Below are 24,148 nucleotides of genomic sequence, written 5' to 3' on the forward strand. Positions count from 1 at the left end.
TGCTGCGGTCCCGCAATAAGCGCGCTCTCTTTCTGGCGATCCACAACCTGCTGCCACGTGGAAGAACATCAAGACGCTGCGGGAAAGCGTTTCGACAATGTACGGAGTTTAAATATTACTTTTTCCTCAGTGTATCAAAATGCTTTTATGTTTATAATGATTGCAGGCAAAACATATCTTAAGTTGATTAGTCGTTTAACTAGTAATCTTCTTTATGGGTTAGCTAGAAGACCGCTAGGTTCGTGTTGGCTAGGTAATTAGCGCCATAGGAATTGCAGCCACCTTGTGTAAGCCATTTTGGTGTTAACTAAAACTAAAAAAAAATCAGTTAGCTAAAGTTATCACTATATACATCATTCAACCGGTTTTTTTTTGCGATTTGGGATATTTTACAGATTATTTGTAAAAAAAAAAAAAAATAATCTCTACATAAATGCTATCTAGATAACGTTACCTAGTCATGATGGCGGGCATTTCGCTTTTTGTGCCGAGACTGATTTGCTTGTTCAGCTCGTTAACTAGGTTAACATTAGCTTGCCAACTAACTACATTTTGTAGATGACTGGCTACATTTTTAAAGAACTAACTGGTCAGTTATTTGGATAACTAACTTTGAATGTTATCTAGCTCTGTAACATTACTGAATTGTGTTAAGACATGGTTATCTAGCTAGCTAACCGCTGTCTTTACATTTCCAAATCAATGGGTGCACGTGTTGGGCGGACTTGGTGAGTTAATGACCGCAGACAACTACTTTTCATGTCATTTAACTAGCATTACTTAGTAGCGGCCTAGATTGGAGCTGATTAACTGATATTTTTATTTATTCTTATTTCACATTTTTATTTAACCAGGTAGGAAAGTTGAGAACAAGTTCTCATTTACAACTGCGACCTGGCCAAGATAAAGCAAAGCAGTTAGACACATACATATATCACTGACTATTCATGACTAACGTCGTCTTCCGAGGTTCATTTTTGATTTCATTGTACAGAATTGGAAAAAAGAATTACTTTCTGGTGGCTGTGTAACAATCTAGGTAGCTCATTTCTTGCAAAGTCTTTCTGTGCATTGATTTTACATTCGCCAACAAAGTACAAAGTAGCTAGTTAGTGAGTGGTCACTTGTTTTTTATGTAAAATACTCTAGTAGCGCTAACTAACTAGAGGAACCTCCTAGAAGCCTTCTGAAACATTGACTAGTAGGTGTGTTTGTAAATGCAGAGGTTTCTCAGTGAGGCACACTGGACAAGGGGTTGGATTGATCCGAGCAGTTCTGACCTTACAACTGCAGTCAAGAAACCAATCTAACTTGTTCCAGACACAAATGAGAGAACACCAAACTCATACCATTTTACTCGCCATAGCAGAGCTGGTTAGGCTGTTTTCATGTTGTCCAGAACGTTATATTTAACAGGTGTTGCGGGTTTGTACATTCATCGGTTATTATGCACACTCGGAGTTGTGATATTTAATTTACCAACGCACCCTAAAATGTAGCAAGCTCGGTAATAGATACCCAGGTGCAGTTAAATGACTTTTGGCATTTCTTGATTTCAGAACCACATTTGTAGATCATGGACAACTGGGATGAGGTAAATTACTCTAAACCAGTAATTTGAGCTGTTATGCTTTACATATTAGTGGAGTCATATGTGAACCAAAGCTTATATTGTCACTACTTGGTGCGAAATATATGTGTAATATTGGCTTAAATCAGCACATGTGAATGGAATTTTTTTTTACTTTGCAGGTTACCACAAGTAATGGTAGGTTCATGTAATTTGTATGTGGACTAGCTGGATTCCCTATGCAAAATGGACACACGTTTTCTTTATTAGCCAGGTAGCGTCCTGTCCTGTCACTCGGATGCAACTTGCTTTTTCACGGGTGTTGTTGGGAAAGCCTTTAAAGAAAATAAACACAGGAAGTAACACATTATTAATGGCTGAGCTTGAATGTGTTTTTGTAGAAAGTGGAATGAGCTCATGGACCAGTGGTGGCCAAAGTTCCAGTTTTGGGAGACCGACTGGTAGTATTGTGCCTTTATATCCATTAGGTAACTTGCGGTAATTGAAGACAATGTTAATAAGATTTGTGATCTCTTCAGATAATAAAGTCAGTTCCTGGAACAGTGGAGGTGGTGGGTTTGGTGGCGGCGGCAGAGGCAAGTTCTTTAAAATACATGTATCTTGGTTCTTATTGGGGGGGAAAAAATCACTAGTCTGAGTTATTACTGTACTGACTTGAAGTTCTTGCAATTTTTACTTACAGGCCGAGGGTCCAGGGGAGGTGGTGGAGACTTCAGGAGTTTCTCTTCAGGTGCATAGTCTCAGAATTATTTCATATACGTTTTATTTGATGTAATTCTTGCTGTGTAAAATTGAGTATTTACTCAAGACTTATGTCTAGGGCATCTTGGAAATAATTATTTTGCAGGTAATACGTTTTTTTTAATGTATATTGCCCTCTGTCAACAGGAGCTGATGAGAATGGGGATGAAGGTAGGTGACTGACTTGATAACTTATATTGCAGCTCAAGACTGCAGTTGAGCAAATTGTCACACTGCGATCAATGCATTTTGGGATAGAATGCACAGCTTAGAATATTTACTGTCATGGGAATGGCACTAAAATAGAACAGAGGCATAATACTGTTCAAGGTATTTGATCAATTTCAGAGTTCCAAAATGTATTATGCTGGTGCCGCTGGCATTTTGAGGGTTTTCAAACGTCTTCGGCGTGACTTTATTAAATCATACCTGGAATTGTATTAACATTGATCTTTGAATTGGAACTGTTCTGTACAGATAAAGGCAGCTGCTGGAACACTGGTGGAGGAGGCGGCTTCAGGGGAAGAGGCAGAGGTGACACTTGTGGTTCCTTCTGAAATAAACAAATTAGAAAAATATTTTCTGGAACAATTTGGGTAATTGCATGACTCGTTGTGATTTCTTCTCCCTAAATGCATCAAATTGTTGTCTCAACAGGAGGTGGCAGAGGATCAAGGGGAGGAAGCTTCCGAAACGGTAATTAGGAGCTATTCTGATATTCTAGTTTTCATGCCCCACATTGTCATTTCTCTTGATGAGCGGAGTCTTAAACATTATGCCCCTGATTTTTTAAAAATGTTTCTTGAATATTGTCTTATCTATCAATTGGATGTAATGGTTTACAAATGGGTTTTGTGAAATCTGTTTTTGACAGGGGATGATGGCAACGAAGGCGGTATGTTGGTTTTCATATTCTCTACATGCAAGAAAATGTAATTAATCTAGATGGTTGGCTCAGTTTGGAACGCTCTCGTTGTCCTCCCAAAGTGTTTCTGCGTGTCTTTTGCATTCAAATAAATAGAACATGCTCTTGTGTAATATTAGTGATTTAAAAAGGTCAGGTAGATTATCAGATGAGAGTGTTGGGCCAATTAAAGGTTGCTGGTTCAAATCCCAGAGCTGACTAGGTAAAAGAAACATCTATGTACCCTTATTGCTCTGGATAAGTGTCTGCTAAAATATAAATATGGAGTGTTAATATTTGTGGATGGTGCTCTAGACTAAGTTCTAGTTCTCGTATTTGAAATGGTGGTACGCTAATGAAATATATCATGGTGTTTGTTTTGTGGCTCTTTTTTTTACTCAAATCCTTCACTTTTCAGGGTTTGGAGGTAGCCAGGGAGGTAGAGGTGGCCGGGGAGGCTTCCGATCAGGTAAATCAGCTCCTCCCTTACGGAAATTCAAAAATATTCCATCAAATACTGATTTGAAATCTATCCTCAGTCTTTTACCAGTGATGAGTATCATTCAAAGATGCCAAGTTTATATGAAGGTTATGGCAACGCCCCAAAAAATATTTTCAGACATTCCAACTTGCAAGCATTTTGCGTACCAAACATGCAATTTGAGGTGTAAGTATGCTGGTGTGAAAAACAGCCATAAAATGAGCTTCTAGTTGGTACATTGTTGGTTTTTGACCACTTTCATTTAGGATTAAAAAATATGTATTTGTTGGCTGCATTGCTTGATATTATTGAAGACTAGGTTTCAGGAAATGGCAGCTGCAGGGGAAAAAAGACATGCTTCAACTTCCTGAGGAAAATTACTCTGGAATTTCCCTCCTACCCGACCTTATGCCCTGTTTGTACATTTTAACTTGTTTCTAGTTAGCTACTGAAGAGCAGCAAAGATACCCAGCAGTCATATCACCTACCATTCCTTCTGAGGCAGCCTTTTGCCAACATTAGGCAAAAAAAGTATATTTGCCTATGATTTGAGCAGTGTGGGAGTGTTGCTGACATGGCACTCAAAAAAAATATTAAATGTTGTCAAGTCTGTATTTTCTTCATGCTTCAAATCAGTTGAAATGCTTGAGGGAAAGTTGTTATTAACTATGGTTTGTTTCAGGTGGTGGTGATGGAGGAGGATTTGGCGGAGGAGGTAATTTATTTAGGGCCTTACGATTTTTTTTAATTCCCCCAAAACCTGTTTTCCCTTTCAGGTTTTCTCACTCAATCACTTTTAATAGAACAAATGGTAGTTTTTGTAAGTCCATAATGCCTAAACCACATCAGGAGGTCTAGGACAAATGTATTTATTTTTGGGTATAATTACCCTTCAATTCCAGTGTGCACCTAGCAAGAGGAAATGTTTTTGTAGCGCACATATGGAGTTTGCAAAATCAATACTCACTGGCTTGATTAAAATCATATGCCAGGTAAGCATAGGCTACTTTGTAGTTAAGAAAGCCTTTCCATCTACCAGAACTTTTCATTATCATCAATACATATGACTAATTATAATTCATTAGCATCATCACTAACGGCTACACGGTGATTGATATGCGCACCGCACAGACAGAATTTTTGTTGCTTCTTCAGAAAGTTGCAGGAAATACAAATCACTGACTCATTCTGTTCATATCTTCTGATTAACTTTAGCAAATACATTTATACTGAACAAAAATATAATGTAACATGAAACAATTTCAATGATTTTAGAGTTACAGTTCTTAAGGAAATAAGTCAATTGAAATACATTATTTGGGCCTAACCTATGGATTTCGCTTAGGAGGGCATCGGCCCACCCATTTGGGACCCAGGACAAGCCACTGGGGCACGAGGCCCAGCCAATCAGAAATAGTTTTTCCACACAAGGGCTTTATTACAGAAAAAAATGATCTCATCACAGTCCGCGTGGAGGATCCTAAGCTGGCATGGTTACACTTGGTCTGCGGTTGTGAGGCTGGTTGGACGTACTACCATATTCTCTAATATGACGGAGGTGGCATATGGTGGAGAAATGAACACTTCATTATTTGTCAACAGCTCTGGTGGACATAACTGCAGTCAACATGCCAATTGCTCACCCTCTCAACTTCAGACATCTGTGGCATTGTTGTGACAACACATTTTAGTGGCTTTTTATTGTCCCAGCACAATGTGCACCTGTGTAATGATTATGCTGTTTAATCAGCCGGTTGATAATCTATCCATCTGATAGGTGTGGCATATCTTGGCAAAGGGAGAAATGCTCACAAAAGGATGTATACCAATTTCAGAGAAATTAGTGTTTCGTGCATACGGAACATTTCTGAATTTATTTTAAGCTCATGAAACATGGGGCCAACGCATTACATGTTGTATTTATTTTTGTTGGTTAAAGTTAATTATATATTAAGTTCATTACTTTGTTTCATATTGACGCGTTCTGTTTTGTCTGGATTCTGTTATTCCATCAGTTATTTTTGCATTGTGTATTTTATAGAGCCATAGTAATTGGCCTTGCATTTACGAGATTCACAATAAGGCTCGCTGTGACTCAAACTTCCCATGTTTTATCATTCCAGGTTATCGTGGACGAGATGAGGAAGTTTTCTGTAAAGGTTCCATGTTTTCATTTGTTACTAATTCATTTCCTTGACCTGATGTTGAATATTTTTACATTTGGAAATATCTTATGTGAGACTTTCACCCATTTTAGGCTCAACCATGGATGGGGAGGGTGGTGGAGATGGTGGCAGTCCAGGTTTGTATATTATGCAAGTACGTGTTTTGTTGGACTAGATATACCAGTGATCATCAACTAGTCAGCTGGGGGGGGGGGCAAATAAAACCAGGCCTGCACCCCCAGATGGGGAACCCTGATGTATCCCTTACAGAAGACTAATAAAACATAACTATTCCACATTTTTCTAAACAATATTTAAAGGGAACCATTGCATATTGTTTTTGTTCCATTTAACTTATTAATGTAATTAAACATCCTCTTGGGTCTCGTTTCAACATTGACGACAAGAAGACTGCTGCTCTGCCCTTAACAACATTCAGTTGCAGAAAGTTGTATCCGAGGTGTTCTTTCAGTGGATTCTTCAATTAAATACTTCAGAAGGTGACCACGTTGTCATAACCTCACTCTACCACCAGGTCCCCCAAGGGTGACCTATGTGCCCGAAGCCCTCTGTGAGAAGGAGTCGTCTATTTTTGCTCATTATGAGTCAGGCATCAACTTTGACAAGTACGATGACATCTTGGTCGATGTCAGCGGCAGCAATCCGCCAACGGCCATCATGGTAAGTGCCTTACTGGTGGCTCTGTTCTTAAAGTGTTATTTTATTAATCTCCTTACCTTAACAACTGAATGGGCTTCCCCCAATATTGGTTGCATTGTTAGAAAGGACAAGGAAAAAATTAAGATGTTGCCATGGCCCCAGAGTTGCACTTGCACCATAAATTATGGATTGTCAAATAAATAAATAGATGGGTTGTTGTATACTGGTTGTTGTATTGGTAAACGGCAACTTTGCTGTGATTTTGAGACTGACTAACCTATTATCCTCTCAGGGTTTTGAAGAGGCTGCCCTGTGTGAATCTCTGAACAGGAACGTCATTAAGTCTGGCTATAAGAAGCCCACCCCAGTACAGAAGCATGGCATTCCCATCATCGCTGCTGGCCGGGACCTCATGGCCTGTGCCCAGACTGGATCTGGGAAAACGGTGAGTTGCCCCTGTAGAACTGAATCTAAGTAAAATTCTCTCTTTAGCAAGCAGTCTTAAGCCCATTTTTCATGTAGTTGTTCAAATACTAGCATGTGAAATGGTGCTCTGGTCGTATGCACTCTCCATCACCCAGGTTAACATACTCTGGTATAAATCTATAGTGCTTGTGTTGGCCGCCATGTGTAAGCCAGACCTGCCAACGTGCACGCATTTTGTGTACCAACTAAGCAGTTCTCTGTCCATGTACGAGATCCGAGTTAAAAGTACACAGAAATGAATAGGGCCTGAATTTATAAAAATAAATAAAATATTAATAAACAAATCCACAAAGTAAATCTAACATCCCGACTCTCGAGCTGCAACACAGACATGTACAGAGTTTGTGTGAACGAACATGGAGATGAATACATCATTATTGGACGTAGCTGCACCGTGTCTGCCCCTACTGTTGTGATGAGTTTGACTGTCAGCTGTATGTAAAAACATGGACAAATCCCTTTTCGACTGTTGTGGAAAGGTAAACACTAATTGTTTCAAGAGAACATAAGATGGGCATTCAGTGGGCTCTAAAGTGCCAGTGCTAGTGAAAGAAATTAAATGCGAATACGAAAAATAACTGGTCGCATTTGTGCAAGTGTGATATACATTTAATTCTGCGTCCCATTAGTTGTATTTTCCACTTAATGTTACGAGGATCACGCAACTTGAGACTAAATATGATCCATGTCACAAAAACAATATACAAAGTTTTATCAACCATAAATATTAAGATCTTGGCATTAAATGGAGTCGGAGTTTAGAAGACTGCGTGATGAAGAATGAATGGCTGTTATTAGCTATAGAGGCAATGCTTCTAAAATACCTTGGCACTAGATTTGTGAGTTGAATCTCTAATTTGCTGTGCATGTCTGGTACTCTTAAAAAGTTGGACAGGGTTGGCAGGTCTGGTAAGCCTGTGGGTAGACAAAGTATTTAAACTTTTGTCGTCATCCCCCAGGCTGCATTCCTACTGCCCATCCTGCAGCAGCTGATGGTGGATGGCGTGGCAGCTAGTCAGTTCAGCGAGATCCAGGAGCCAGAGGTTATTATAGTGGCCCCAACCAGGGAGCTGATCAACCAGATCTACATGGAAGCCAGGAAGTTTGCCCATGGGTATGAAGTTATGTTTTCTGCATATTTGAAAGGCAGTATGTTCAACCCTATTCACCCCACCTGCACTTTTCAATAGTGGAAATGGAGCTAGATCCAAATATCATTTGTTATGGCAAAAGTTAAGGTACGTTCTTTCAAGATTGGTATGTTGGGGAAAATATTGAATGGACACTGATTCTGGAGACTTTTTTTCCCCCACTGTCTTTTGTAGAACTTGTGTGCGTCCAGTGGTGGTTTATGGTGGTATAAGCACCGGTCACACCATTCGTGAGATACTGAAGGGCTGCAATGTGCTGTGTGGGACTCCAGGAAGACTGATGGACATGATTGGAAGAGGAAAGGTAATTGGTGCTTCAATAACAAACGCATATTTGAATCAAACCTTGTAGTTGGCAGCCGGTTGAAGCCATCTGTTAACATAGTACTTTTTAGCAAATGGATATACGGCCTCTGTCTACTTTCCCAGATTGGCTTGAGCAAGCTGCGTTACCTGGTGCTGGACGAGGCTGACAGGATGCTGGACATGGGCTTTGAGCCTGCGATGCGCAAGCTGGTGGCGTCCCCAGGCATGCCAGCTAAAGAGGACCGCCAGACCCTTATGTTCAGCGCTACCTACCCCGAGGACATCCAAAAGTCTGTCTCCCACACTCCGCCACAGATAACTGGGATAAACAATGATTTTAAAATGAACGTTGAAATATTTGTGCAGCTAATGTAAAGGATAATGCAGTAGAAACAGTTATGGCACGATTTCTAAATGGTAGTTGTGTGTTTTTAAATGAGAAGGGTGGGCACCTGATGCATTGTTGACCTGTGGTGTTAAGACTGGCTGCTGACTTCCTGAAGAAGGACTATCTGTTCCTTGCTGTGGGCGTGGTCGGCGGAGCCTGCAGTGACGTGGAGCAGGTCGTGGTTCAGGTGACCAAGTTCTCCAAAAGAGACCAACTACTGGAGGTCCTCAAGACTACAGGTACCCCTCAGCACCTCGCTATATGACTATCGGCACCTCTCAAACACTTCAACCACTTTCCAGTACATCAAATTGTCTTCATGTTGAAGGACATATTCTGCATTCACAGGGTCTGAACGCACAATGGTGTTTGTGGAAACCAAGAGGCAGGCTGACTTTATCGCAACGTTCCTGTGTCAGGAGAAGGTTAATACTACTAGTATTCATGGGTAAGGGACTGTCTTGAGTAATTTACCCCGTAGTCATTGCTAGTTGGGCCCCAGATTCCCTTATGTCTTGTTAGTCTTTGTCCAGCTGTATGAAGTGTAATTTGGTATTTGTTGTGTTATCAGTGACCGCGAGCAGAGGGAGCGTGAACAGGCGCTCGGTGACTTCCGCTCAGGAAAGTGTCCTGTCTTGGTGGCCACCTCTGTTGCTGCCCGCGGACTGGACATCAAGGATGTCCAACACATAGTCAACTTTGACCTCCCCAACAACATTGATGAGTACGTCCACCGCATCGGGAGAACGGGTCGCTGTGGGAACACCGGGAGAGCTGTGTGTTTCTTTGACCCGGAGGTCGACAGCAACCTGGCACGCTCCCTGGTCAAAGTCCTGTCTGGGGTAAGTGATTTCACGCTCCCTGGTCAAAAGCAGCCTTTAAAAATGGATAAGCGCCACTGTCCGTCACACCACCTTTGTTATTGTTTTGTGGATGAAAGTGTTTTATAAAAATGAAGTACATATTCTGTTCTAGTGTGTGTACAATGTTGTCCGAGGGGATAATCCGTTTGCAGCTACTTTGTTGTAAAATCCTAAACGGACGTGGAAGTTTCATCTTTAAAGATTCTAGCTTGAAGGCCTGCTAGCAAGTAAGTCAAAGTTGACTTTGAACTAAAATAAAAATGTATTCTCACTGCAATGACTTTTCACAGGCCCAGCAGGAGGTACCCAAATGGCTGGAGGAAGCTGCGTTCAGTGCTTTTGGCACTACAGGGTTCAACCCCGGTGGGAGAACCTTCGCCTCCACTGATAGCAGGAAGGTATGGATCTGGAATAGGTTGAGTGCTGTTATTTTCCATTGAACACTGTTTAGTGGCTACATGTTTAGTGTTCTCATTGTTGACACATGGTTCATCTCTTGACCACAGGGTGGATCTTTCCAGAGAGATGGGGCGAGTCAACTAGCAGCTGCCCTGAGCAGTGGCGCAGACGACGACGAATGGGAGTGATGATGCACATCTGTAATTCTTCTAGTTTTTGTGTTTTCAAACTAAGTCACGTTTTGGTTCAATATAACTTTTCTTTTAGTGTTTATTTTGTTTAAAGAAAATAATTTTGCACTGCTTGATCTTTCTGGAAATGTGTTGTCCTGGATATGGGAAAAACCCATTAATGTCAACCACTGGTTAAAATCTGTGTGCTTGAGGTGAAACTTCTCAAATGAATGTTCTAGCTATTATTAGTGCTACTGTCTCTTGTGGTTTGAATTGTGACGCATCACTTGAACTTATTATTTTCCTCTTTCACCCAAATGTTTTACCTCGTTGATAATGTGCCATTTACACGCTAGTGTGTTTTGAACTAAACTATTGTAATGCATGTCTGTCCCCAAATAATACCTGTAAAGCATTGTATTTCTGTAAGGATTCTGCCTTTAGACCTAACTGGTTCTGTTTAACCAGTCTGAGTTGACCCACGTTTTGGATCGCTTGTTGTAACTGATGTACAAGAGTGTTTATGTTTGCAAAATTAGTAAATGCATTTAATTTACTTGATTTGATTAATTCATGTAGACATTTGAAATATGGATAAAGTCCAATTTTATTCAAAGTAAAGAATGTCTTGGATCATTTGTCTGGTTTGTTTATTTTGTTTGAGCGATTAAAGCTTTGAGTTAAGTTTCACTTGTAAAATCTAGCTGAGAGCGCTTAAATTCGGTCCCCTGTCATTCATCCAGTTTCCTCATTTCCTGTCAGTAAACTTGCCGTTGTGCAATGGCCAACACACCCATCCAGTCCTTGTTCTTAGGGGCTGTGAATTGAAGGCACGACTACCAACTTTCCACAGGACATTGAGTATGAAGGTATGATAAAGGTTTATAATGGAGTACTGAATTTAATGTTTTAAACTTGACCTGTAGCCGCGTTTAGAACAACTTGGCAACTCGGAAATCTCCGACTTCAGTGCTTTTAAACAACTGAACTCAAACTCACTCAATGGGGGAAAAATCGATTTGAAGTCATCCAACGCTGACCTCTTGTTAGATCAGACGTCATGGTTTTTCCGTTTTCCTAGTTGTAGATAACCATCTGCGTTATTAAAACCGTGTTGCTTATAAATACGACTTAGTTTAGATGTAGTGAAATTGTTTCTCCACTTACTAGAGGGGGAATTGTATTACTTGAAAGACATGACACGCCATTCTTGTCTGCCAAGGGTCTGAGAAGGATGGCAACGCTGCTAGTCCTGTCAATCATCCTTTTGCTCCCAGCAATTTCTGAAGGTGAGTTCACATTTGATATTGTATTAAAGGGGCAATCAGTGATTGCAACTTTTTTTCCTTAACTTTCATATTGATATACCATTCATTATTGAAAACGTAAAAAAAACGGAACATGCTCTTCCATGATAGACTGACCGGGTGCAGGCTATAAACCCAAATTGACGACACCTGTTAAATCCACTTAAATGAATGTCGAACGGGAGGAGATGGGTTAAAGAAGGATTTTAAAGCCATGAGACATGGATTGTGTGTCTTCGCCATTCAGAGGGTGAATGGGCAAGCATTATTTTGTGTGAACCAGCCAGACGCACTGGTTTGTGTCAAGAACTGCGGCACTGCTGGGTTTTTCAAGCTCAAACGTTTCCTGTGTGTATCAAGAATGGTTCACCAGCCAATTTAACTGTGGGACGTATTGGAGTCAACACGGGCCGGCATCCCTGTGACACACCTTTGACAAGTATTCCATGCCCTGACGAATTGAGGTTGTCCTGAGGGCAAAAGGGGTGCAATTTATTATTAGGAACGTGTTCCTAATGTTTTGTACAGTGTATGAGCTTAGTTCAACTCTCGTACCATATCAGAACCCAAATATATGGTTGTTTAACTCCAATGTTTTGTAAACAATGCAATTGTAATCAAACACTTTATGTAGCATCAAAACGTGGTCAATACTATAATTTTTATATTGTAGATCGTCAGTCCCTACATCCATAGCTCTGTCTGCATTTGAATGGTTACAGATCTTCAGCCCCATCTCTCAGCTGTTTACCAGAATAGCAGTGGAATTACCACTTTGTTTGAATTGCATATTGAGTGGTTAGAAGGTGGGGCCCTGGGGTCATCGCTCATTTTCTGTTCACTTTAATGTGCTGAATGTTGGTCTTAGTGCAGACTTTTGTACTGTCATCTCCTCACTGTCATCTCTCAAGTTCTTTGCCATGGTTTGTTTATTACAAAGTTTCACATTTTGTTATCAACAGGACAATATGGACATAGATGTGAAGTTATCCCAAAAGACCCATACATTGAATTTGGCTCCAATATTAAGATTAAGTTCAAGAAGACATGCAACCAGACAATCTCAGACAGCCACGGCAAAATCTATTGGACGATCAACAACAAGAGCATAGATGAAAGCCTCTATGAAACCAACACCTCCTTTGCTGCGGTGACCATCTACAATCTATCCCTTCCAAAAGCAATAGTACAATGTCACAGCCATTTAACTCAGCAAGTCTTGGGTGGTACCATCATACAAACATACTGTACGTATCTACTTACATTGTTGGTGTGCGTTACTTTCAATACGTCAACGTTATTATCATGGCATCTGGGGAATGGATTTTACGAGAGAATAAATCATGTCCTTTAATTTTTTTCAACAGGGAAACCCAGAAACATATCATGTGTCACGTATATCTCACAACAAGATTTTACATGTCACTGGGAGCACAAGATCAAACCCACATCGAAAATAACATATACCGTTTATAGGAAATGGTGAGTTCTGACTCAAAACCTGGCTTCCTCTTAGTATAGCAGCGTAGACTGCAAGATTCCCTTGTCATATGGAATAACGCACAAAAGGAGTGCGCTATGTAGGGAATAAGGTGCCATTTGGGACGTATGAAAAATAAAAAGAGAGCCCCACAGTTCAAATGCAATAATTTAATAACCAACGTATCGACAGACAAGCTGTCTTCGTCAGGGTATGTAACCAAATGTCTTCCGTTTGGGACGTAACCAAAGTTAATGTTTTCTCGTCTCTTTTTGTGTAGGGAAAAAGGACAAGATGTATGGGAGAGTGATCATTGTAGTTCTGGAAGCATGTCATGCACTTTTAATAAGAGCCTGCCGATGCTAGCAAAGCTAAATTACATCACTGTGCGAGCTGAAAGCACCGTTTGGGAGACAATCTCGGACACACTAGAATTGGATCCTTGGGATACAGGTATGTAATCAGAACGCACAGCTTTGACTGTCTGGAGCAGTTTGCAATCAAATAATGATGTTTTATATACAGCACCAGTCTAAAGTTTGGACACACCTACTTATTCAAGGGTTTTTCTTTATTTTTTACTCTTTTCTACATTGTAGAATAATAGTGAAGAAATAAACTATGAAATAACACATGGGATCATGTAGTAACCCAAAAAGTGTTAAATACATTTAAATATATTTTAAATTCTTCAAAGAAGCCGCCCTTTGCCTTGATAACAGCTTTGCGCACTCTTAGCATTCTCTTAACCAGCTTCACCTGGAATGCTTTTCCAACAGACTTGAAGGAGTTCCCACATATGCTGAGCAGTTGCTGCTATTCCTTCAATCTGCAGTCCAACTCATCCCAAACCATCTCAATTGGGTTGAGGTCGGGTGATTGGGGAGGCCAGGTAATCTGATACAGCACTCATCACTCTCCTTCTTGGTCAAATAGCCCTTACACAGCCTGGAGGTGTGTTGGGTCACTGTCCTGTTGAAAAACAAATGATAGTCTCACTAAGCGCAAACCAGATGGGATGGCGTATCGCTGCAGAATGCTGTAGTAGCCATGCTGGTTGTGTGCCTTGAATTATAAATAAATCACCGCCAGTGTCACCAGCAATGCACCATCACACCTCCTCTTCCATGCTTCATGGTGGGAACCACACATGCGTAGATCATCCGTTCACCTACTCTGCGTCTCACAAACAAACGGCGGTTTGGACCAAAAATCTCATAGTTGGACTCATCAGCCCAAACGACAGATTTCCACCGCTCTAATGTCAATTGCTCGTGTTTCTTGGCCCAAGCAAGTCTCTTCTTCTTATTGGTGTCCTTTAGTAGTGGTTTCTTTGCAGCAATTCAACCATGAAGGCCTGATTTACGCTGTCTCCTCTGAAAAGTTGATGTTGATATGTGTCTATTACTTGAACTCTTTGAAGTATTTATTTGGGCTGCAATTTCTGAGGCTGGTAACTCCAATGAACTTATCCTCTGCAGCAGAGGTAACTCTGGGTTTTCCTTTCCTGCGGCGGTCCTCATGAGAGCTAGTTTTATGGTTTTTACGACTGCACTTGAAGAAACGTTCAAAGTTCTTAAAACTTTCTGGATTGAGTGACCTTCATGTCTTAAAGTAATGATGGACTGTTGTTTCTCTTTGCTTATTTGAGCTGTTCTTGCCATAATATGGACTTGGTCTTTTACCAAATAGGGCCATCTTCTGTATATCTTGTCACAACACAACTGATTGGCTCAAACGCATTAAGAAGGAAAGATATTCCACAACTTAACTTTTAAAAGGCACACCTGTTCATTGAAATGCATTTAAGGTGACTACCTCTTGAAGCTGGTTGAGAGAATGCCAAGAGTGTGCAAAGCTTTCATCAAGGCAAAGGGTGGCTACTTTGAAGAATCTCAAATTTAAAATATATTTTGATTTGTTGGACACTTGTTATGTTACTACATGATTCCATATGTGTTATTTCATAGTTTTGATGTCTTCACTATTATTCTACAATGTAGAAAATAGTAAAAATATGGAATGACTAGGTGTATCCAAACTTTTGACTGGCACTGTAAGTTAGTTGTGTGTGTATACACCGTTCAAAGCAAATTAAATGACCAGTCATACCAGTGGACAATTGGATTGTCGTCCATCGTAAAGCTCAATATCCTTACACCAGTATTTCTTGTTTATCTATTGTATTGTTTGTGTAATTGAGTTCTGACATTACTCGCCCAACCTGACATTACTCGCCCAACCTGACATTACTCGCCCCAACCTGACATTACACGCCCAACCTGACATTACTCGCCCAACCTGACATTACTCGCCCAACCTGACATTACACGCCCAACCTGACATTACTCGCCCAACCTGACATTACTCGCCCAACCTGACATTACACGCCCAACCTGACATTACTCGCCCAACCTGACATTACACGCCCAACCTGACATTACACGCCCAACCTGACATTACACGCCCAACCTGACATTACTCGCCCAACCTGACATTACACGCCCAACCTGACATTACTCGCCCAACCTGACATTACACGCCCAACCTGACATTACTCGCCCAACCTGACATTACACGCCCAACCTGACATTACTCGCCCAACCTGACATTACTCGCCCAACCTGACATTACTCGCCCAACCTGACATTACACGCCCAACCTGACATTACACGCCCAACCTGACATTACAAGCCCAACCTGACATTACTCGCCCAACCTGACATTACTCTGACATTACTCGCCCAACCTGACATTACTCTGACATTACTCGCCCAACCTGACATTACTCGCCCAACCTGACATTACTCGCCCAACCTGACATTACTCGCCCAACCTGACATTACTCGCCCAACCTGACATTACTAACCCTGTTTTTCAAGTGAAAATTGACCCTCCAAAGAATGTGCGGGTGGTTCCTCTCCCTGCTCATCTAAGGGTTGAATGGGAAAGACCAGGAGGCACAGAATTTATTAGCCTGGTCATACACTGTCAAGTCAAATATGCCAAGGTACACCGCTCATTTGTTCAATGTTACATTGTCTGTGATTTGTTTGTTGCTTAGTGCAATGTGCTATTTTCCCAGACTAGTTGAAGTTAACGTGACAGTTTTTTTTTTTGCCACTCATATCTTTGTTTCTTCTCCCTGTGTAAATGTCCAGCATGTAATGGATACATTTATGAACACAGTGGCCATGACAGCCTCTGTCACTTCTGTTGAAGTGGAGCCATGCACCAACCATACAGTGTCTGTCCGCTGTGCTTTAGACAAGGCCCCCTGGAGTGAATGGAGCAGGCAGGAGACAGTTCTCTCCTCTCTCAACGGTAAGAAAACATAAAGCCCCAGTAAATCACAATCGCTATACAGGTTTCCAGGAGAAGTAAAAAATAAAAAAATCTACCCTTTCAGAAGGCATGTTTGAGATGATAGGTATGTGTCTCAGAGTACTGATGTACGATCAGCTCCCCCTTGTCCATGTAATCTTATTAATTATGCTCTAAAAGGCTAAATGTGATCTAGGATCAGCTCTCCTACTCTGAGAGGCTATGATGTCTCTACCGTCTGTTTTGTTTTTCACCGTTAACATTTTGAGGTTGTTCTAGACATGAATTTGAATGCACATATTTTGCTGTGCTTGAAGAATGAGGCGTTAGACCTTGATTGAATAGCACGCACGATCTGTGTGTTTGTCATGTACCCTTATCAAACGTTATCATGTTACGTTTTTTTGCTGTAAGCTTCCTCACATTGTAATCTGGCATGGTTTGATAGAGTTAAGCAATGTGGCTGAAACAATTTCACCAACCCAGTTGTCTCATTCGATGATAAATAATAGGAAGGACGCATTTTGAAAGTATTTGAAACCGAGCTGTGGTCTGTGTCTAGTTGGAGGCGTAGGGTTTGTGAAATGGATTGTGGTGAGAAGCATTGTGAACTAATCACCCATGATGTTTTCTGGACCACATCAGTCAGCCACAGTATGCTTTCAGTTGGTCTTAATATTAAATGCTATGTTTCAGTTTCAGTCTTAGTATTGAATGTTACTACACATTCTTTGACAGTACATCACAAAATGACTTGTAACATTGTGAGGCTTTTTGAAAGAGGCCTACATTTAAATTGGAACATGTGTTTATTATAACTAGGCTAAACTCTGTCTGAACTCTATTATTTCTGTGTCAACAGTGAGCACAGTGCAGTTGGACCTGTGGAGGAAGATGGCTGCACCAGACAACACTGGGACTAGAACAGTGCACCTGATGTGGAAGGTAGGGAGCCTATGGAAGGAAGCTTATGTATAGCACTTTACATAATCAACATTATAAACTGGGTGGTAGCCGTGACAGCCGTGGTATAACTAAGCAATAAGGAACGAGGGGGTGTGGTATATGGCCAATATTCCACGGCTAAGGGCTGTTCACAGGCACGACACAAGGCGGAGTGCTAGGACACAGCCCTTAGCCGTGATTGGCTCTATATCACAAACCCCAGTGGTGCCTTATTGCAATTATAAACTGGTTACCAACGTAATTAGAGCAGTAAAAATAAATGTTTTGTCATACCCGTGGTATACTACCATGGTTCCCAGCCAATCAGCATTCAGGCTCGAACCACCCAGTTTATAATATTTCGTATACCACAGATGCTCTAATTACATTGGTAACCAGTTTATAACAGCAATAAGGGACCTTTGGGGTTTGTGGTATACGGCCAATATAGCACGACTAAGGGCTGTATCCAGGACTCCGTGTTGCATCGTGCATAAGAACAGTCCTTAGCCGTGTTATATTGGTGATATACCACAGCCCCTCTGGCCTTATTGCTTAAATAGGCATTGTTCTGGTTCTGTATTGGTTAGTCACTACCAAGGGTCTCCAGCTCTGGTCCTGGGTAGCTACAGTGTACCCGGGCTGTTGTTCCAGCCCACAACCAAAACACATCTGATTCTACAAATAAAAATATCCTTGAAACCTTGAAGCAGGTGTGTTAGTGGTGGGTTGAAACTACAACCTTCTCACCCAGTATCTCCGCAGCACCACAGTTGGAGACCCTTGGTCTAAAGCCTTTCAAAGCTGTATAACTCTACCAAAAGTTTCCTTACTCAAAACTAGGGTTGCAAAACTACTGCCAATTTGACAAAAAGTTTACGATTTCTTTGTTGTTGTAATTTTGGTCATTAACAGATCTATGTATGGTACCTTTGGTAATTTATACTTTAAATGATGTATTCATCTATAGTATACATGTTTTCTATCTTGTCCATTGATTTCTAGTGGATAGACCATATGGTTCTAGAGGATATAGCCTAGTGAATGAAAAACGCATCTAATCAACATTAGCGTTATTTTCAATTAACTCTGCAACTCTTCCAAATGGACTTTTTCCATAATTGCCACCAGTTTGACACCAAAACATTTACAACAAAGACATAATACTTTTGTATTTTATTTATTTAACCTTTATTTAACTAGGTAAGTTTAATTAAGAACAAATTCTTATTTACAATAAAGAAAAGTGTGTAAATAATATAAACAAAGGAAATCTCATGTTGAAACCCTCATATTTGGGCTCCCAAGTGGTGCAGTGGTCTAAGGCACTGCATCTGTGGTGCAAGAGGTGTCACTACAGTCCCTGGTTCGAATCCAGGCTGAAAAAATGAAAAACCAATGGTATTCACCAAAGTGCCAGAGGTCATTACAGACAGCTGTGATAATCTGAAGTACCCAAAAAGGCCACTAGATGTCATGTGATCAATTTCTTGAGAAACAGGAAAAAGATACAATCAGATGGAAATGTATTTTCAAGTTGAGCTTTCAGTCAACCTGATGAAGGTCAACTGACTGAAAGCTCAGCTACAATTAAATACATTTGCATCTGACAGGAAGTGTGCAGAGACTTGTTCCTGTTTCCTGTGTGACGTATTTTCTAACTTCCTCTTTTCTACTTTGTACAGAGCATCTCCCCTGCATGCAAGGCCATCGATGGATACAGGCTGACGTACATGGCTGATGAAAAGCACATACCTGACAGACATTTGGACACTGTTGTGGATAAGGCTTCTATCACTGTGGACCAGCGGGCATACAGAGTCACTCTCGCTGCCTATCGCGGTGACACCACATTTTCTGAACAGTCAATCTATGTACCGGCCGTGGGACAAAGTTAGTTGCTAAATTTGACACACATTCAATATGATTTGCCAGTTATCCTATTTAGTTTCATGTGACTCATTGTAAAGCTATTAGCTAGCCGATATGAGTCATATCTATCATGATATATCTATCTGTCTCGTAGTATAAATGTATCTCACTAGTCTTTATAATACAGACACTACTGCCACACTAAACTCAATGTTTCAACAAAAGCCTCTAACAATTTTAAACTACTAAACTTCTTCTACTTTCATTAAAATACTTATGAACAGCTGAAGAAAGGCACAGTTTTCCTGTAGAAAAAGTAGCTGTCCTCGTTTGTTATTTACACTAAGTGTTATTTAGAAGTGGTTTTAAGCCTCTGTGTACTACAGTGTCACATTCATATGAGTTTATATGTGTCAGGTCTCCCCCAGGTTAGGGGCGCCCAGGCCTCTGCCCATAACGGTGACATCCAGGTCAGCTGGGCTGTTCCTCCTCTCTACCCTGTCCACGGCTACATCATAGACTGGACCACCGATGGAGATACATACACCTGGCTACAGAGCCAAGACACTCACATCACATTGACTGGTGAGCTTGGATTCTAAAGAATGGATGGACGGATGGACGGGTGGGTTAATGGGTGGATGCATAGTTGGATCCTGATTATGTAACTTTATGTAACTTTACATTGACATTGGAGTGCTTGACATGACTCGATGTTTGAGTTTCATTTTCTACTGTGGTCATTAGGAATTATTTTAATTGTTTTGCTGTTGTTTCTCTATGGGTTTGAATAGACTCATACAATGTGCGTTAGATGAAGATCCATTGATCTTATCATTGATGTGATTAGGTGAAAGATAAACAGAAAGATTTTAGATGGATCAAAAATCTAGTCAATGTTTATTGGTTGAGTACACAGATTTGCAGATGTTATCACAGGTCCAGCGAAATGCTTGTATTTCTAGCTCCAATTAGGTATTACACCTATGAATATTTCTGTTTTTATATGATGAACCATGACTAGAATACATTATATACCTATAAAGTGGGTAAAACAGTATGTAAACATTATTACATCAACTGGTAATATTGTGTGTATACACCCCAGATTAAATGAGCACCACTCCACCTGTTATCCCAGTAAACAATTGGAGGAATCTACTTTGGGATGTTTTCATTTTCTCCCTCCCTCTCATAGGCCTGCAGCCTTTTAAACTGTACAACATCACAGTAACTCCACTCTACGATGACAAGACAGGACTCGAAAAAGTCATTCAGATCTGCTCAACGCGAAGAGGTACCGTTCAGTTTCTTCTCTTTCTATTGGTCCTTTAGGGTAATGGCTATGTATCTTCATATTCTTATTTATTCAAATTATTTCAATGTTTTAATTGTATCTGTCCCAAATAAATGGATTACTAAATCATATTTTCTTGACCAACTCAGCTCCAGGGAATATCTCCTCCACTGATGTACATGTTCAAGACAAAAGCGCTCAGGTCAACTGGACTGCTGTGCCTCAGAGCCAATGTAGCGGTGTTGTCGTCAACTACACTGTGTTCTACAAGACGGAAACACAACCAGAGCTGAGTAAGTCTCCTGAAACATTTTTTAAACTTTGTTATAACGGCATGTCAACTGTACCGAGTGTCATTTCCTGTTGTTTTTCCTCCCCTCTTAGATGTGACAGTAAATAGCTTGAAACGGGGAGTGACTTTGGAGCCTCTCCAACCAGACACCAGATACAGTGTCCATGTCATGGCCAGCGCTGTTACTGGGGCAACCAATAGCAGCGTCATTCACTTCACAACGAGCAGATACGGTAAGGTCATGTCTGTAGGCTTCACCCACCATCTGATAGTAACTCATGGTAACACAGATTGACACTTTAAAAGTCTCTTTATGGTGCTACATATTCATTCCATGTATCCACTTTGAAGCACAGGGTTATAGTAGCAACATTTCTAACCATAGAATTACAGGTACTAGAACGGACATTCAAGTCAATCTTCCGTGCAGGCTGGACCTGCGGCCATCTTGCGTGCACTCGTCTGTACCAGTGGTTTTAATTCTGTGGTTCTCTGACATATTCTAACAAAGCATTTTGCCCCATGCATACACTACCGCTCAATTGTCCAAAAACAGTATTTGCTGTTGTATTCCTTCATCATAACGTCTCTGTGTCTGTCCCATCAGGCAGGACCTTCATCATAACGTCTCTGTGTCTGTCCCATCAGGCAGGACCTTCATCATAACGTCTCTGTGTCTGTCCCATCAGGCAGGACCTTCATCATAACGTCTCTGTGTCTGTCCCATCAGGCAGGACCTTCATCATAACGTCTCTGTGTCTGTCCCATCAGGCAGGACCTTCATCATAACGTCTCTGTGTCTGTCCCATCAGGCAGGACCTTCATCATAACGTCTCTGTGTCTGTCCCATCAGGCAGGACCTTCATCATAACGTCTCTGTGTCTGTCCCATCAGGCAGGACCTTCATCATAACGTCTCTGTGTCTGTCCCATCAGGCAGGACCTTCATCATAATGTCCTGTGTCTTCGGTGGTTTCGGCGTCATCATCGTCCTAGTCACTGGACTCTTCTGCGTCATTCAGTATGTTCTGCCGTAGATCTCAGAACCTTTTTAAAGCTACAGATATTTTTCCCTGTACATGTCCAGACAGTAAATGCTTGTGTTCCAAATGGCTCCCTAATTTAGTGCACTGCCCATCACTCACTTCAAGTCAATTATGTCAGACAAGTCAGATGATTGGATGTTCTATGTAACACTGGTTAACTGATCTCTAGGTGGAAAAGATTTAAGGGGAAGATGGTGCCGAACCCCGGTCTCAGCTCCCTGGAATTCTGGTCTTCACAGGATTGTCATAAGGTAAACATGATCATCTTTTTATATTGTATCAATCTATCAAATTTATTTATAAAGCCCTTTTTACATCAGCCGATGTCACAAAGTTCTACACAGAAACACAGCCTAAAACCCCAAACCCCAAACACATTCCATTTAGCCCTATCCTATAGTATAGACAATGGATACTGTATTGAACATGTCCTTCCATTTCACTAGTCTGAAGAAAAGGGATATGATATACATTTCATTCTTTACATTTCAACACACATCTTTCACTTGATGACTATTACTTATGGATTAAACTGTTCATGTTCCAATTGGCTCATTCAACCCCCTTCCTCTCTCCCCTGTAACTAGTCCCCATGTTCTCAGTCAACATACCTGGTGAAATAAATAACATGTTGGTCTTCATGTTGGCTCAATAGGCTGCAGTTTCCATCATCCCTACTGTCTTCACCATTCCTTTTTGGAAATATGTCCTTGTCACCCCGCAGATCCAACCCTTTAACAACCTGTCTGAACTCGAGACCTTCTGTGAGATGATCTACCCCTGCGAGGTGAACACCATAACGGACGACATCATGGGGTCAACCTCTACAGAAGACAAGGACATACAGGACATGGCCAAAGAGACAGTCTGTGACCAGACAGAGAGATTGAGCTCTGGCTTCGGTAGCAGGACCTTCTGTGACAGCCAACCCAGAGAGGAGAGCAGTAACCTGGGCCTGGCACCAACCTGCCTCCCTTTACTGGCTCAACAAGATGGAGAAATCAACCTGCTGGAGTCAACCACCAGTGAGGACTCATCATCAGAGCCAGCAGACCTCCAGGCCTCCGAGAGCTGTCCCGTCAACCCCTACAGGCTGCAGACGCCAGGGGAATGCCCTGTGAGGTTGGGGGGAGGCGAGGCGACGTCGGGCGCCACAGAGGAGAGTAGGAGCCTGTTGGACACGCAGCAGCATAGCAGCACAGTTCCTCTCACTTCATACGTCACTCTGGACATGTTTGAACACAGGGGGAAGGAAAGTAAACAGACATAAACACCCTCCTGAATCCAGTGGACTTCTCAGTCTTTCCTGTATCTTTATTCATTCAGTTATGTCTCATATAGGCTATTGTGTTTTTGTGTTAGTGGTACTTTGAAATATCCATTTTGTAATTATACTTGTGACAATTTGTACAGTATGTGTATTTGTAGATTGTAAAGGTGGATAGATATCAGTTCTTTAAATTTGACTCATAAATATCAATCTATACTGTTGTATGTGGTAGACTATATCTCATCAAATCTTTTAGTTTCTTGTCGTTGAGAAGCACTGCTGTTGGTACAACTTAAGCGCTTCCCCTTCCCGTTACCAGTATGCTGTTTGGTTTGGGGGGAGGGGTGTTGCAGCACAATTTCCTGAGAACAGAAAGCGAGTGTGCCAAGATGGAAAATACTTAAGTAACAGGGTCACAGCGAGGCTTCATGTCTCCGAGTTACTGGCTGGGTGGTAGCCTAGCAGTTAAGAAGTTGGGCAAGTAACTAAAAGTTTGCTGGTTCAAATCCCAGAGCCGACTAGGTAAAATCTGTGGATGTGCCCTTGAGCAAGGCACTTAACCCTAATTGCTCCTGTAAGTTGTTCTGGATAAGAGCGTCTGCTAAATGACTAAAATGTAAATGGTTGCGTCCCAAATTACACCCTATTCCATATAAAATACATTACTTTTGACTAGGGCTCGCAAGTCTCTGGTCAAAAGTAGTGCTCTATATAATTATTAGGGTGCAATGTGGGACGCAGCCAGTGACTAGAGAGACATGAAGCCCATCCTTGATTTGACCCTGTACTGCTCTTTATAAAAATATCATTCACTAAGTCATGGGATAGAAAAAACCAAATCACTCCAAGTCTATGATCTGCCTGATGACATATTGTTGAATAATAACTTATTAAAAAAAATATGTTAGAAATGGGAGCCAAGCAAAATCACATGTTTAGTCTCTGACTAATATATTCTGTTCTGTTAATGTTGAATGTCTCACTGAATGTAAAGCACTCTTCACTTTG

General features: G+C 41.2%; 2 protein-coding genes across 5 annotated transcripts; both read left to right on the top strand.

Annotated features, from left to right (window-relative positions):
- On the top strand, positions 1-10,946 carry ddx4 (DEAD (Asp-Glu-Ala-Asp) box polypeptide 4). 2 transcript variants are annotated; one of them, NM_001279129.1, is given in 24 exon segments: positions 2-99; positions 1,560-1,594; positions 1,753-1,768; positions 1,972-2,031; positions 2,110-2,166; positions 2,274-2,321; positions 2,480-2,503; positions 2,810-2,866; positions 2,990-3,028; positions 3,207-3,227; positions 3,655-3,705; positions 4,400-4,432; positions 5,841-5,876; positions 5,975-6,019; positions 6,418-6,563; positions 6,835-6,987; positions 7,988-8,142; positions 8,354-8,483; positions 8,609-8,775; positions 8,967-9,112; positions 9,222-9,321; positions 9,445-9,715; positions 10,027-10,134; positions 10,243-10,946. In NM_001279129.1, coding segments are annotated over 23 exon segments (1,962 nt in total). In that variant the 5' UTR covers positions 2-99; positions 1,560-1,576; the 3' UTR covers positions 10,324-10,946.
- A 117-nt stretch (positions 10,947-11,063) lies between these two features.
- il31r (Interleukin-31 receptor A) lies at positions 11,064-24,067 on the top strand. Of its 3 annotated transcripts, none has more exons than XM_045690148.1 (16): positions 11,064-11,177; positions 11,531-11,597; positions 12,578-12,862; positions 12,983-13,097; positions 13,376-13,548; positions 13,875-13,987; positions 16,257-16,419; positions 17,282-17,364; positions 19,050-19,257; positions 19,654-19,821; positions 20,435-20,533; positions 20,683-20,826; positions 20,918-21,058; positions 21,761-21,845; positions 22,040-22,121; positions 22,595-24,067. In XM_045690148.1, the coding sequence occupies exons 1-16, from the start codon at positions 11,172-11,174 to the stop codon at positions 23,138-23,140; spliced, it is 2,478 nt and encodes an 825-aa protein (XP_045546104.1). In that variant the 5' UTR covers positions 11,064-11,171; the 3' UTR covers positions 23,141-24,067.
- Positions 24,068-24,148: the final 81 nt, after the last annotated feature.

The sequence above is a fragment of the Salmo salar genome, chromosome ssa01, assembly GCF_905237065.1.
Source record: "Salmo salar chromosome ssa01, Ssal_v3.1, whole genome shotgun sequence".
NCBI classification, from domain to species: domain Eukaryota; kingdom Metazoa; phylum Chordata; class Actinopteri; order Salmoniformes; family Salmonidae; genus Salmo; species Salmo salar.